The 15,384-nt window shown below is 35.8% G+C and overlaps 1 protein-coding gene across 1 annotated transcript in view; it reads right to left on the bottom strand.

Moving 5' to 3' along the window:
- Positions 1-1,093: 1,093 nt before the first annotated feature.
- BAIAP2L1 (BAR/IMD domain containing adaptor protein 2 like 1) overlaps positions 1,094-15,384 on the bottom strand; it is a 39,373-nt gene continuing 25,082 nt past the window's right edge. Inside the window, exons 4-14 of the mRNA XM_032197278.1 lie at positions 12,911-12,972; positions 12,745-12,816; positions 12,273-12,410; positions 10,532-10,684; positions 9,932-10,099; positions 9,057-9,201; positions 7,641-7,848; positions 7,254-7,331; positions 6,736-6,913; positions 2,346-2,386; positions 1,094-1,814 (exon numbers count right to left, since the gene is read on the bottom strand). Of these exons, the coding sequence (XP_032053169.1) occupies positions 1,739-1,814; positions 2,346-2,386; positions 6,736-6,913; positions 7,254-7,331; positions 7,641-7,848; positions 9,057-9,201; positions 9,932-10,099; positions 10,532-10,684; positions 12,273-12,410; positions 12,745-12,816; positions 12,911-12,972 (1,319 nt within the window). The 3' untranslated portion in view covers positions 1,094-1,738. The remainder of the gene's footprint in view (positions 1,815-2,345; positions 2,387-6,735; positions 6,914-7,253; positions 7,332-7,640; positions 7,849-9,056; positions 9,202-9,931; positions 10,100-10,531; positions 10,685-12,272; positions 12,411-12,744; positions 12,817-12,910; positions 12,973-15,384) is intronic.

The following is a 15,384-nucleotide window of genomic DNA, read 5'->3' as shown; positions in this document are numbered from 1 at the left end:
ACCCTCTCTTTCTTCTGAAGGCTCAGTACAAGCCCTCTTTTAACAAGCGAAGGCTTTGCATATGGGGACAAGTGTGTTACTTCCAAGGGCCTGCAGTAGCAGAATTGCTTCTGCTGTAGCAGAAGCTTCCCAACATAGTGGAACTGGTGTTCAACAATACCCGTAACTGCTGACTGAAGCAGGGAGCTCCTACCAAAAAAGAGAGGCTGTGGCACTGCTATGTGGCCATGACTGAAGATATATACATGTCAAAATATTTAATTCTGGGGCTGAACCACTGAGGGCTTGTAGTCTAGTTTGATGTGCTTCTCTCTAATAGTATAGAAAACTGGTGCAGATGTAATTTGTACCTTTGAAACATTAGTATTTCAAAATGGTGTAACTGCTATGGAACTGTCTGTGAGTATCTAAAGAAGCTTTCTCAGCCTTGAACACTGAAAGGCTGGGTGAGAGGAGGGGGAGGTGGAAGGAGTGGACTTTACCTCTGCAGCCATCACATGCTCATATACTATTTTTTGATATTAAGTAACTGAAAGGCATTTCACATGACTTGAATTCACTGTAGTAGCAGAAGCAGACACAACAAAATGAATATCCACAGGATGCTGTTGAAGACATGTACAGATATATTTATATATAAAATAGAAGGCTTTAGGATACGGATTAGTTGCTGGAGTGTCTCTCAGGAGAGACACTTCACATAGCAGGTAGGAAATACCACCTGAACTGTACAGGTTCTGACAAAGCACCTAACACTAATGCAGAATGAAGAGGCAGGTTGTAAGATCCTAGTAAGCTCTAAGCTGATTATTACAGTAGAAAGAATATTTTCTTCAGACAAGCTAGCTCCATTTGATTCAGGAACTCAGAGCCTGTAGCAATGAAACTTCAGTCCCCAAGCAGAATTCTGCGTTTTAAAAGCTGTATGTCACTTCACTGAGATACAATGTGCTCTGCCAGCATTTATGCCATTGCTAGGCATTGTTTTTCTCCTGTGGAAGGCTGCAGGAATGGAGTAACTTCAAAAGCAGCTTTTTTATATTAATACATGAAGAAAAATCATGGCACTATTTTATTATAATAACTTTTATAAGGCTAAAGTTTGACAATGTGTTAAAGAAAAAAAATCATTGAAGAATGTGTTGACAATACATTAAGCTTAGTCCTAACGTTTAAAAACTTGTATCTGAACATTAAGCAAAGCATTACAAATGTGTCTGTGCTTAGAGGATAAATATTTATTTCTGACCTGGGGTGTCTTTTTTAAACAAAATAATGTATAATTTTATACAGGCAATTCTCTATTCTGGAATAATAAGGCAATTGTTACATTGCTGAATTTGGAAGAGAAAAGTCAGCCTTTTCTAATTTAGTAAGTGGCATACACAGACTTGCATTCTAGAACTTACCATTGCAATTTCCAAATAGCAAATGCCTAAGATTCAGATTTGAGCTATTAGATAACTCAGATTTTCTACAGTATCCAAACTATCTCCAGTATTTTCACAATTGTCCTACTACAAAAAAGGCATACCGTAAAATCAAACTAAAGTGCTCAAACATTAGCCCAAACCAATAGCCTCATTAGAAAGTATAGGTTTTTAAAAATCAGAAATCAATTCTAGTATGATTCTATTGTACAGTAATTACATTTAAATAATCTTTTTTAGAACAACTTTAGATAGCAATTGACATTACTGAAAATGGTGTTTATAAGAAGTGTATATATATTGTATATTCATCGAATAATTGGTGCTGATCTGTCGTTTGTTACTGTTGGTCTGAGTTTCACGGTTGCAAATGGATTTTCCCCACTGAAAAGAAATGTACAAAGTTACTACAAGGCTCACAGTGATACAAAATGAAATTTAAGCCATGTCATTTCTTCATTTAAGTTATCTGAAGATGAAGTTATGGTTTAGACTAAAGGACTGTATGCAACTCTTAGATTAACTTCAATCTTTAAAACAAACTTCATACACTTCACTTTACAGCAATCCAACACTTGCTTAAGTTAGTGTCCAATTAGATCTGGACATTCTCTAAATAGCTTCCAATTTTCAAAACTTTTAGTTTTAACCCTTAGAGACTGATTGACTCCTGCTCCCTGCCAAACCGCTAGAGAAAAACACTTCTGAGGAGGGCATTGCATTGTGTTTCACTTAACAGCACTCTTGAGGAAAGTGCAACCAATTTTAACCACAGTGGTTTTTAACAATGCCTAGGAAAGGTCAGAGTAAAATTCAGGAAAAAACATCTCAATTTCCCCTCACAATCAAAATATGCTATAAGCCAATATAAAAATCAACATAACTGTATTAGCATAAAAGCTTTAAAAAATATACCTTAGAAAGGGTGGCTTTACAATGCCATTCATATCAGGTTTCTGCAAAAGAAAAGGATATTTACACAGACTTAAACAAAACAAAATGCTACAGGTGATCTCCCCCTTCTGCTAAGGAGAAGAGGCCCTATCATGTAAGCAGGCTAAAACGTTTAGCGTAGAGAACTGTGCCCCCAGTAATAGCCTTAGCTTTGTTGTTTTGTTTTTCTTTTTTTTTTTTAATTGTTGTTTTCCCAGCTTTAACACCAACAATCACCTGAGAGTGCATTTTAGAGGTTAAAGTAGCAAATCACTGAAAGTCAAAAAACTAAAAGACAAAGGACAGAACTATTAACAGCACACAAGTTTTACCATATTGTTTCTATAGCATAGTTAATAAACAGTTAGTTGTCACTGCACAATGCCAAGCTAGTCTTGGAGCAGATCTTACAGAGAGAGCACAGTTTATCTTCATGCAGCTGTAAAGCCATCAAGTTAAAAAAGGCAGCAGCCAGCTTAATGGCCTATTAAAAGCCTGAAGTAAGAGCAGATTCTGACCAGTAGGCAGGGTTGTTTTTTTTGGTTGTTTGTTTTTTTTGAATAAAATATAAACTACTACTTTCAGCTACTGTTGATTTACAAAGGACAACTTCTGGTATCACCTGTGACTTGTGTGAGTAATAATGGCAAATAATGATGATGCTAATAAAGCAAGAAAAGAGCTGATAGCATCCACGTATTTAATTTGCAGTGTTTGTGGGTGAGTGATACAAAAGGAGGAATAGTTTTGCACTGGTATTGCTAATGTTTCATTGTAATCAAACAGTCCTGGTTAAATGTACAACCTGAAAGCACTTGCTTTTTCAGGTACTGTTGGCACTGTACTTCTGTGATGGATTTTATATTTGTGAATTTAAGATAACCCAGAAGAGGGCAGTGTTGCACTGCCACAACGTTATTACAGGATGCAGTGCTTCAGGTGCAATAAAATGGAAAAGTGCTACAAAGCAGGATCTGCAAGCCTATTGCACAACAGGGCAGTTTTGGAAACATTTAACTTATACTTCCTCCTGCACTAACTTTTAGAAATAATCATACTTAAATCAAGTATTAAAATGGCAAACTAACTGCCTTGCTTCTGATAAGCGTCAGCTAAAGTTCAAAGTGAAAGTGAACATTTGAATAACATTCATGCATGTAGAAGCAGGAGTATGCAATTGCTTTTTGTGTACTCTTTTTGTCTGTACTACCATTTTGCTTTCAATACATACGATTTCACTGCTAAGCAAATGTCTGTAAGCCACCTTCTATCTTTGTAAATTTTTGTCTTCTCAAATTAGGTAACCATCTAGTGTACCGGTAGTACCTAGCTACCATACTGATGACACTGACACAGGTGAAGAAATCGGTATTTATTAAGGACCTAATTTGACTGTGTTCTTAAACCTGTGCTTAACTTGTGCATGTATGTGTGCAATTTCATTGGATTACATCAGCTGTAAGTAGAATTAGGTCTAATTAGGCCTTAAAATTAATTATAATGAATGAATTAATTAATGCCTTAATTACAGGCTACTGTTTACTAAACACCAGCCCTCATCCAAGCTCTCTCAGTGACCAAGTCCTTTGTTGTTGATATTGGTCTGCATAGAACTGTCCTACGTAATGCAGCATGAACAATTTAACTTGTAAGAACCATTCCTCATCTTTCCTCCTTGAAATCCTGAGCTATTACTCTTTGTATTTTGAAACAAAAATAAGATGCCTCGAGTCGTTTTGTGCTTCTGCATAAAAGACACTGTAAGCATACTGTTTTACGTGTATGTAAATTCTGTACAGGGCCAGCTTGCTGTAATGTTGAGCTTATTTCCAAAGCCTTAAGATGGAGTGGGAGTTGTTGACTTGCCCAGAAGCAGAAATAACAAGGAAGCTCTACAGCTTTCCAAAAGAACAAAAGTAAATGGTAATTTTGAAGCAAAATCCTTTGGTGCAAGTGCAGGAACTCTCCTCTACAGTTCTCTTCCTTTTATATGACAGGTAAGTATCATGGGGTCACAGCAAAATGTATCTGCTACAAGTTATGGGGTGCCTAAACTACAGTAATGAAGAATTCTAGAGCATAAAATAATCACTTTTTCCCTGTGGAAATGCAGAATCTCAAAAAAGATGCCTTCCTTTGTCTTCCACTTATAGCAGAAGGTATAAGCCTGATCTGGCCTCCAAAGAGAATATACTGTTCTAATTAGAATTCTGACCTCATCTATCAACTAAATAGTTAGACATTTCTCTTTTTTGTTGCCTTTTTTTTTTAAAAAAAAAAAAAAGTTCAATACTAAAGTTAGTCCACAAGCCTTTATTTTATTGATAAAACCCCTAAACTAATGCCATAGAAAAACCTTCCATGAGGTTGACAGCACTTGTGAGCTGACTAAGGCCAGACAGCAGCACAGAACAGTGATACCATAGCAATTTAATGGATTCAATAATTTTAAAAATGTCTATAGTAAGTCACCTTTTACTTGTCACAGGGCAAAGAACTCACTGTACTGCTTGCTTTGCAACTTTCACAGGCTGATACATCTTTTAACTATTGAGAACATAATTACGTTTGAAGGACATGTTGATCCCATAGGTCTCAACAGATAGTCATAGAATAAATGAACCAATATATAAATCTGATATCACATAATTGTTAAGGCTCATTGCTTCTTTATCCAAAAATGAAAACCACAAATATATCAAACTATATATGTCTTTCTTCATAATAATTTTAGAAGTTCTCAGATACTCCATTTGAAAGTGACTTAACACTAAGATTTTGATCTTACTTCTTGATATTCCTTTGATGCATGTGAAAAGCTTTATTCCCTGGAGAAAAACACTGTCCTAGAAATGTGACATCACTGCACAAATTATATACTTCCTATTTATTTCCTCCTCTATAGGAGAAAATTCTTCACTGAGAGGGTGGTGAGGCTCTGGCACAGGCTGCCCAGAGAGGCTGTGCCTGGAGGTGTTCAAAGGCCAGGCTAGACGAGCAACCTGATCTAGTGGGTGGCATCCCACTAGTGGGATGAATAGTGAATAACAAGGATCAGTACTGATACATAAAATTACCTGAGTGTGGATTCAAATATATATATAACTCAGTATTTCTGTACATCTGCTGCATGCGTTATTCTAATGGTAATTTTGTCTGTTGTGATGTATTGGGGGTTATTTATATATTTTGGTTATTATTAAATTAATGTTTCTATTTTTACTTATTTTAAACATAGTTCATTCTCTTTGCTCGTCAGTATAACAAACACTTGTTAACCCTCGCCCAAAATAGCTAATATGTTGAAGTAAAAAATGCTGTAGATATACTTGACATTACTCTTAGTAGACTTCAATGAAATGGAAGGAAAGGAGGCTTCTTGGATGAAGACCACTGTTTCCTGATACCTTTCCATTTTACAGGAGATAAGTACCATTATATAGTCATCCTTTCAACTTACATGGAATCTTTCATTGTGAATCAAAATGCGATGCAATAAACTTTCAGTTTTTGCTTTTTAAATTTCTTAATTTTACCTCCATCAAATACAAATTTACAAAATTATCTTCAATTTATACTGTATGATTCAACAGGTCACTTAGAAAGCAAAAACATCTCATAGAAGGACAGCCCAAATGCTGCTTAGATGTTAGTATAGTATAGTAATAGTATACAAAATATTTTGGTCTAACTGATAGATAATTGTATGTTTTTTTGTTTTTTTTTAATAAGATGCCTGACTTCTTAGAAATTTGCTATGGTACCAGCAATTGTTTGGTTATATTAGTCTTCATTTTGAATCATTGTTTGAATGCTGACATAATAGTAGAAATACCAAATTTATGTATCATCACTTGTTCATAAAAATGCATTTCCACCCATCTGTAATTTTGCTGAATATAGGCATTAATTAGTATGCATATTCCTCCACAAGATTCATAAAAGTAACACTAACTTTCATGTTGGTGTTTAAATTATTCTTTAAAACAGAGCTTATGCTATTCTAAATCCCCTGTCCTACTACAGTTCTAAAGTCACTTAAGATGATGGATTTGTATTACTTTCTATCAGGATTTACTCTCAAGTTTCATAGATTACATTCCTGAGAAATTTTCTCTGCTACGCAGAGAAACGCTGCTAGTACTCTTAATTATATCCTTAAACAACGTATCTCCCTTCTTATTACTATGATTTTTTTGGATTGAGATACCAAAAAAAGCATAAGAATCCAGAAGACAGGTGCACTGAATGGCCGCTGAAGTCAAGTACAAATAACTAAACCAGAATATTTCAGGGCCTCATTTAAGAACTCAGTTAAGCAGGTCAAGAAAAGCAGGGCAGAACACTTAGATTTGTGGTATTGATTACTTACCTGACCCACATTTTCTGGTCTGTCGGTTGGTGTTTTAACAGTAGTACCTTTGGAAGACTCTATTCTCTTATCTGATGATGAACCTGTTTGCGAAGACCCCAGATAGTCTGGTGGTGGGAGGACAACACCAGCTTTTTCTGCAAGATTCACAGAACTAATACTTCTAATAGGTGCAGGGCTGTAAGACAGAAGCCAACAAATAACATTTTCAGTTCCTTTCACATGTCTTTAGTCCCAAGAAACAACAGAAGTGGATGAGCTGAAAGTTAAAGCATGTAATCTCCCTGAAATCAGTGGGACTCTAAATTAAAGTTGGGGTGATGCTAGTTCTTGGGGTCTCTGTATAACCGTTAAAACGTGATAATGTAATCAAGGGATCATACTACAGATTGTTACAAAGTACTTACTATATATGCCACTGAACAACATCAACTGTAAGCAGAAATGTAACACGATTAATAGGTGTTACAGAAGTGTAAAGATTTGGGCATTTTTGCAAGTCCTGTTCAAAATGTTACCTTGGTGCTGGGGCAAATGCTTTTTCTTCTGCTGGTTCTTCCAGTGGTCTAGTATATGATGATGGAAACCATCCTTTTCTGTAATGGGAAAGGTTTTCAATTTCATATTATATACAATTGGAATGATCTTTCAAAAGACAACACCAGACAAAACAGTAGACTTCAGAAGATTTAACATTTAAAGGCCTGGGTCTGATGATATCAAATTAGTCTACAAGATCTCCCTAAGATAAGCGCAGTGATTCACCTGACAGAAGGACTTCAAGTCCCCAGTCAATGATAGCCAGCAAAAAGGGTGGAAAAACATTTACTATTATCTGCTAATGAAACCTGATGAGAGACATTTTTCTTTCGTGTTCAGATTGGGTAAAGCATTGACTATCTTACGCTTTAGTTGACTCATGTTCCCCATAAAGCCAGCCATCCTTTTCTTCAGCTACAAGAAGCACGATGATATCCCCCTGTGCAAAGCTAAGTAATGTCTTGTTACTTCCAGCAGTATGTGGGAAGATTGTCTTCACTTTTTGCCTCTTCATTATATTCAACCCTGTGGCAACAGAAGTTGAACGTGATAAACTGGCATCTTCTGAATTCTCTGTCAAAAAAAAAAAAGCAAAACAAGAAAAGAAAAGCAAAATTAACCACACTAATAAAATACAATTAGCTGTCTGATGGGAAAAGAAAAGTAGGTAAAGGAAAACTCAGTGCAAATGAAGTTCTGAAACTTTGTACTCCTTTACTTTCTGCTAAGACTCTCTGTTATCTACCATTTCTTACCACCACAAAGTTCTTAATAGTGTATGTGTATACAAATGCACATATCACAATAAGGTTGAATCAACAGGTATAAGAAGTTATATAAATTTTAACTTGCTACTGCTTCTTCTTTTGCCATGAAAATGCTAACCATACACAGCTACAGAAGACCTTTGAAAATTTTCCTTTAAAAAAAAAAAAAAGGAAAAAAAAAAAAAGAAAAAGGTGTGTATGAAGTCCAAGATTTCATTTGCAAATGAACCTAGCACTCAACTTCAACTGAATCAATGACAAATGCAGACACTTGGCACTTTGCAGACATCAGATGTTTACCAGAAGATTTAAAGGATGTCTCAAAAATGTGTATTATTTGACCAGCACAATGTATTGCAGAGCATTTTTTTTTTAAGGAAGAAATGCTGGAAATGCTATTATTACACTGAAGAGTTCTGCATTTCTTTTGTTGTGATGTAGGCTTAGTTCTTTCCCTATAGCAGAGTAAGCCAAGGATTAGTATTTTAGAAACTAGCAAAACAAATCTAAAGAGGATTTTGCGTTTCAGGAAAGAAATACAAGACTGCTCATTTTGTCCCATGTGCATTCTTCCCTAACTTACATATCCTTAAAGGAAACCAAAACAAGACTGCAATATTAGTTCACATTTGTTTGTGTGCACTGAAATAATCACACAGATGTGTCTTGTTCAAAATTACAGAATGTATTCTTCCAGTAAGATTGGGAGTCTGAGGAGCAGTTAAACTGGGAGAATCAGGTATGCATGTAAAGTGATTAAAATAGAATCTACCTGTATTTTACCTGATTAAAATAGAATCTTGACCTGTATTTTACTGCTAACAGTTCTTCCCTTCTTATGACGTATATTTTGCCTGTTAGGTAACTCATGTATAAATATTTCATAAGGAACATTCTTTACTCCTCCATATGTCCTGGAATTCACATCATGATAGTAGCCAAGAAATCCAAAGATAATTTTTAATACTGTAACGTGCCATTTGCTCTTATAGTTTGCAACGAAATGACACTCACCTGTTGAATTTAGTCTTTCGGAAGATGTCTTTGGAACTGTTGCAGGATTGTTAAACATATCAACCAGTGGACTAATGTATGCCCTACCTGTAGGAGCAGGGGGCACCTTTGATACACTTTCATAAGTATAAAAATCGTTTCCAATCTAGAGTCACAAAAAATATATATAAAAATTATTACAATACTGAGATGACAGTGACACCTGGGTTATTTGCAACATAAAATTCTAGAAAGCAATGCTCAAATTTTCCCAGATTATATATATGAAGGCCAGCCAGAAAGTCCTCACATTCCTACGAAGTTGTTGATAGGATACTTTGCAAGAGAGTCCTGTCCCTTGATACACATTTGTTAGTGGGAATGCTATAAAAGCCCCCATTTCCACAAATAGCACACTCACACCTAGATAAGTAAATTTCTTTGAATAAATAAATAAATCTGGAGATTAGTATAATTTAGAAATTCAACAACTAATGGTAAAACAAAAAAATAGAGGGAAGAAAGAAAGTAACATTTTGTTTAAGCATATATTAAGCTAGCAGAGTATGAAATTACTAGTACTTACAGTTAAGAATTTAGGATATGGAACTGTTACAACAAATGAAGTCCTAAGACTGGGCTCTGCAGAAAAAGTCCTGAGCTCCCAACTGAAAACTGAGCCTTGTTTGGATATACACTTCTGCTAACCATATACATTGTGAATTTTTCCAGTGGTAGAGCTTCAGCTTAATGATTGGCTTTTATATCCAACCCCAGTATATTCCAGCTGAGTTACATTATAGACTTGAATCCAAATGCTTAAGTACAAAAGAAACTAGTGAAGCCAGTCTAGTCCCATTTAAAAGAGAACCATTAACTATCAGGGAAAGACATACCATGGTATTTCTCTCTATCATTGGTGAAGGCTGTGGTGTTCCTGATACTGGAGTGGAACCAGGTGTCCTTATTTCGTCTATCATCATTTTGACTTTTTCAGGCACTTTGGTAGCATCACTACAAATTTCCTGCCACCCAGGCAGCTTAGAGTTGAGGAATTCTGCACACTGCATCCAAATGTAAAAGGTACTAGTCAAATATATGCTCTTCCATAAAATTACACAGAGCTACTTGCTAAATTTTGTTACAGCAAAATGATAACATAACTGAAATGGAAGTCTTTTCAAACAAGTTCATAATTACGTAATATATATTTGAAACAAATACTATGTAATAGAAAGAATGCTCTTTTTCAGGGTCAGATACTGGAATTTCTGTAGATTTTTTAAAAAGTCATAGTAACCCTTTATTGTGTATGAGAATATTGCATTGTAAACATTTTTGTGAACAGAATGCAACACTTGTCTGGTACTACAGTGTTCCTAGTGCTGTCTTAACTATTTATGGCAGTCTCATCTTGATACTAAAAGAGATGCTTAAGATCTCCTATAGGATTAGATTTCGGGAGTTTCATTTCTATTTACACTCATGCCACTGACCTGAACATGATAGAAGTGCATGTGCTGGGTAAAACTGCAGTGCTTGTCAACCAGAAAACAGAATCTTCTTTTTTCTTCAAGTAGAGCTTCTCTACAGCCTTCTGCAATAAATCTCTGAATATCAGTCTGTCGAGAGTTCACGGTTTCCAAATACTAAGGGAAAAAAAATAGTCTCTTAGTTTTATGTGGTGTACTCTATTCAATTACTGAAGTGAACTCCAAAAACCCTAGAAAAAGTTACCGGAAAAGTGGGGTAAGGTGGCTCTAATTCAAAGTCATTCCCTTTTCATGCATACACCTAATTCTCCAACCTCATCAGGTAAACGTATATTTTTTATTACAGGCAATTAGTAATCTAGGCACAGGAAAAGTTGCACCAGGGAGGTTTAGGCTGCATGTCAGGCAGAGTTTATTCTCAAAAAGGATGTTAGGCTTTGGAACAGGCTGCCCAGGGAGGTGGTAGAGTTGCAACCCCCGGATGTATTTAGAGATGTGTGAATGTGGCACTTGGGGACATGGTTTAGTGGTGGACTTGTCACGACAGACAGATCGTTGGGCTTCATGATCTTAAGGGTCTTTTCCAACCTAAATAATATACTGATTCTATTTAAATGGGGAAAGGAAGCAAAACAACAAAAAAAGTCTTTTAGCATCTAAGTAGTATCTACAGCAAATAAGAATACGATTTCAAAGCAGTAGCAACTGAGCTGAGCAATTTTAAGGCCACAGGTGTTCATTCTCTAATTAGACTCATTACCTTCATCTGCTCCATAGCAGTTACATTTACTTTCACAAAGCTGTGATGAATCTATACTTCATTTTAGAAAGGGGAAAATGAGATACTAAAGAGACTAAAGTATATTTATCTAAGGTTATGAAGATTCATGGCTAAAATGTGCTTAAATGTTAATTCTTGAATTCTCAGTCCAATACATTAAAAATAACTGATCTTCTGAATGCAGGTTAAAAGACAAGCAGTAAGAAATAAGAGCTATTCTTTATTTATTTTTGCTGTACCTTGTTATAAACAAAGCTTTCTTTGAACAGAAAATTAAAACAGAAAAATATGGAGGAAAAAATATAAAACATAATATAAAACAAAAAGCTCGTGCAAATAAAAATATCAATAGCAAGTATTTTCTGATATACATGATAGTCAGAATATGACTTATTATTTAAAACAAAGGTTCTCTTTACTGCCTTGCCATTTCTTATTTTGCCTCAAGATGGCAATGCTGTTTAAGATCTGCAGGAAAGGAAATAAATAATAAGGGATGTTGCCTACTTTGGAAAATTAATTTATAGCAAATTACTGTTGAAGTTGCATGGCATAGCTGCATAAACTTATGCATAAAGGTGTAGTTACTGAGGTAATTTAAAGTAGTTCACCAAGTAGTGGTCAAGTGAATAAACCTAGAAACTGAAGAAAAAGTCTCTGAACATATACAACAGTACAGTACAGCATTTATTTTCAACCAGAATGCATAATCTAGGAGCCCCCTTGATATAAAACAGCTTTGAGAAATCAAACTAACTTCAAAGAATGTGTATTGTTAACTGTTGCCAAACAATTTACAGAGGAGTTATGTGTATTAACTAATTACATTGCATATATAAAAATTGTTGTAAGCTTCAAAAGTCAAGATTTAAAACAGACTCAGATATGACCTGAAACAGCTTAATGTTTTGACCAGTTCTCATTTAAAACAAAACAAAAAAACTTAAGAGACAACACACTGACCTCCATTTCTTTATGCTCATACTTCATTACATTTCGTGCTCCTTGGCTTTTCCTTCTGATTTTTTTCAGCTCAGCCTGAGACTTCTCTAGAGAATCTAATTTGCTTCTGTGTTCATTTTGGTACCTCTTTAAAGTTGCCTGCAATCAAAATATTTAAAACATCTTATAATGCACTCAGCAGTGCAACATTTGTAAGCATTTAAAAAGCATTTCCATAGATTATCACTAATACACAACAAATTAGGTGACCAATTGCTTTTCTCACCTTTAGTTTAAGAATGCTATTAAGTCATCAAGCATTGGTTCCTATTTTAACTCAACATAAGCATGAAAATTTTGGCCATGTTTATGTATTTAAAGCTCAAATCTGCCATACTAACTAACTCCTAGGGAACAATTTCTGAAAAAGTCTATGCCTAACAACAGATAAATAAAATATGAGCTTGTTGGTATTAGAATTGAATGTACTTACAGTCATATATTTTACATCCAGGTCTGTTTTCTTCTCCAGTTCAGATATAATTTCTTTATGAAATTTTTTGAACTTGAAAAGCAAATGAATGAAGGGTTATTAAAAATCAGCAAAAGTAGTTTATAATTTCAAAAGGTTGGATAGATTAAGAAGTTGTTTAACTTACACTTTCCTCTAGACTGTCATTAAGTTTCTTGTGTGTTCTTGAAATTTCTGTGAGAACTTGGCCTGTTGATAAGCATACAACTGTATTTGTTTCTTTCATAGAGCTTTGAAGTTAGTTAACAAAGAGCAGCAATAAAATATATTTAACTGATACCGTTATTAACTAGAATATTCAAGAGAGATAGGAAACCTCTTGCTGTTGCTCATCACAGCAGTTGAAATAAATATATGTGGCCACAGACAAACCAAGAAGCTCACAAATGATAGAATAATTAATCATGTTATTTTGCAAAGAAGACTTGGAGTGCCAGACAAAATAACTACTTCCTTCTCTCCAGGATAGCACACATTGGTTTAGGAACAGGCTCTTTTCTTGCCAAGTCAGGGAATAGCACATAAAAAGTAAAGATACTTGTTACTACTTAAATAGCTGTTTCTTAGTCTGAAAACTGAACCTTAATGGTTAACTAACTGCTCCCTCAAAATCAAAGTAACCTTTCACGTTCATTGACGGCACACCTGCTAAAACAGATCTGATACACATGCTGATTAATTTCTTGCACTGTTTTATCAGAGCCTGACTGTATAGCATTAACAGCCAAGGAGAGGCAGATTTCTCAGCTTCTTCTCAACTCATCCTAAAAATGCCTATTACCCTTTGCTGTCTTCTAGCACCAGGTTGCATAGCTTACTTTTAACTGCTAGCAGTTAGCAGCTGGAATGTTTCACTTTGCTTTAGGAGGGTGTAGAGGAAAAAAACTCATTCCTTGGGTGTGGTTCTACATGCAAACCTATCTAAACTGGGCCTGCTGCAGTCCTGCCCTGTATGCGGGCGGCCACATCATCCTGCTCAGGATGCCGATGGCCACATCATCCAGCTCCCTCCCAGCTGTGCTGGCACTTACATGCTGAACGTGTGCCAGTCTGGTCTAGGAGACTGCAGCGTACGGCTCGGAGGAGCAGCTGGACATGTCCCAAAGTGGCCAGTTTGACCTCACCCAGACTAGAACCGTAGGTATTTACCAGGCCTCAGCCAGGAGCTGGTATAATGGCTTTTTGTCTACAGATGTGTTTTCTGTCATTACATTTCCATGGCAAGAACACAGATTCTATTTCAGGGCTGGGTCACTGTCATGCCTCCTCCAGTAATCTATTTGTCAATCAACCTTTCATTATCCCACACTGAAGTCTTTGCCATGCAGGTTCTTATGGTATTAAACCTGAAAGGCTCTTGTTCTAACGTACAAAGCTCCATAATTCTGGTTTTCTGACTCTGTGCCACTGGCAGAGCCCCAGCACAAGACTGAGTCAGTCAGCAAAGACGTGTCATCCTACAGTGTCTCAGTTCCCAAAAAAGCTCCCCAAAAGGTGCAGATAATTGACAAATTCAGCTAAATGACACAAATGACACAGAACTTTTGATGCGATCCTTCTCGTCTTCTCCTTTCTCAACATTTCCCCAGCCATCAAGACCTGTCTCTCCCACAGTATATGTTAGTGCTTTGGTAACCTTCCCATCTAATGCAGATACCATCTCATAGTGACTAGATATATATAATTACTTTTCTCTTTTCAAACTACATATGTTTTTATATATACACATATCTATGTGTATGTAAACTGTACGATATATATATATATATATATATATAAAACACCCTATTTTTCTGAGTCCTTCTGTACAGCCTACAGTGTTATGCTTTTTTTTTTTTTCCTTTATATTTAAGGTTGCTGGTGATTACCAAAATACAAAGGTAAATGCTATGAGAAGTGAGAGTTGCTACAGTAATTAGTTATTTCACATGCAACAGAGAAGTAAATACCATGTATTTACCATGTTATTTACCATAAACACTGAATTAACCAACACGAGTAAGCCACCTGGTTATTTTAAGGTTGCAGAAGTGAATGCAATTTAGTCTGTAGTGTTTGTTTTATCAAACTCAAATGAGAAGTTACATTTTAGACTGTAATGGCATTTTAAAATTGGAGGAGTTTTTAAAAAATTTATCAGCAACTTAAGAAAAATAGTGTTAGAAGACATAAGGAAAAATAATCCAATACAAGTAAGATTACAAAGTTTGTTTGGTTTTAAGTACGCAGAACAGAAAGCTGCTTGGAAAGTCACAGAAATTCAGGATGAACATTGAAATGGCCATCAAAAAATTGCTCTTATAGGTTTTTATTCTTTAAAATGAACTTATTCTCACTCTTCATCAAAAGTCCGTTCTGAGATCTGCTGCCAAAGCGGTGCACTTAGCTAATACTTGGCAACGCTCACGCAGCCAGGCAGAGCTTTCCAAGTCCTGACAGACATCCAACAACGCCGGGTATTGACTCAGCTCTCGCGTCGCTCTTTCACACTCCCTTCCTCTGCCCGGCCCTGCCACCACAGTGTAAACGCTCAATAAAACAACCCATTCACCTGGTGCGTCAAGAATGGAAAACCTGACGCTCGGAGGTTGTTATTTTTGT

This window comes from Aythya fuligula, chromosome 15 (assembly GCF_009819795.1).
Source record: "Aythya fuligula isolate bAytFul2 chromosome 15, bAytFul2.pri, whole genome shotgun sequence".
Taxonomy (NCBI): domain Eukaryota; kingdom Metazoa; phylum Chordata; class Aves; order Anseriformes; family Anatidae; genus Aythya; species Aythya fuligula.
The sequence above is the reverse complement of the archived record's forward strand: the minus strand, read 5'-3'. Positions and strand labels throughout refer to the sequence as shown.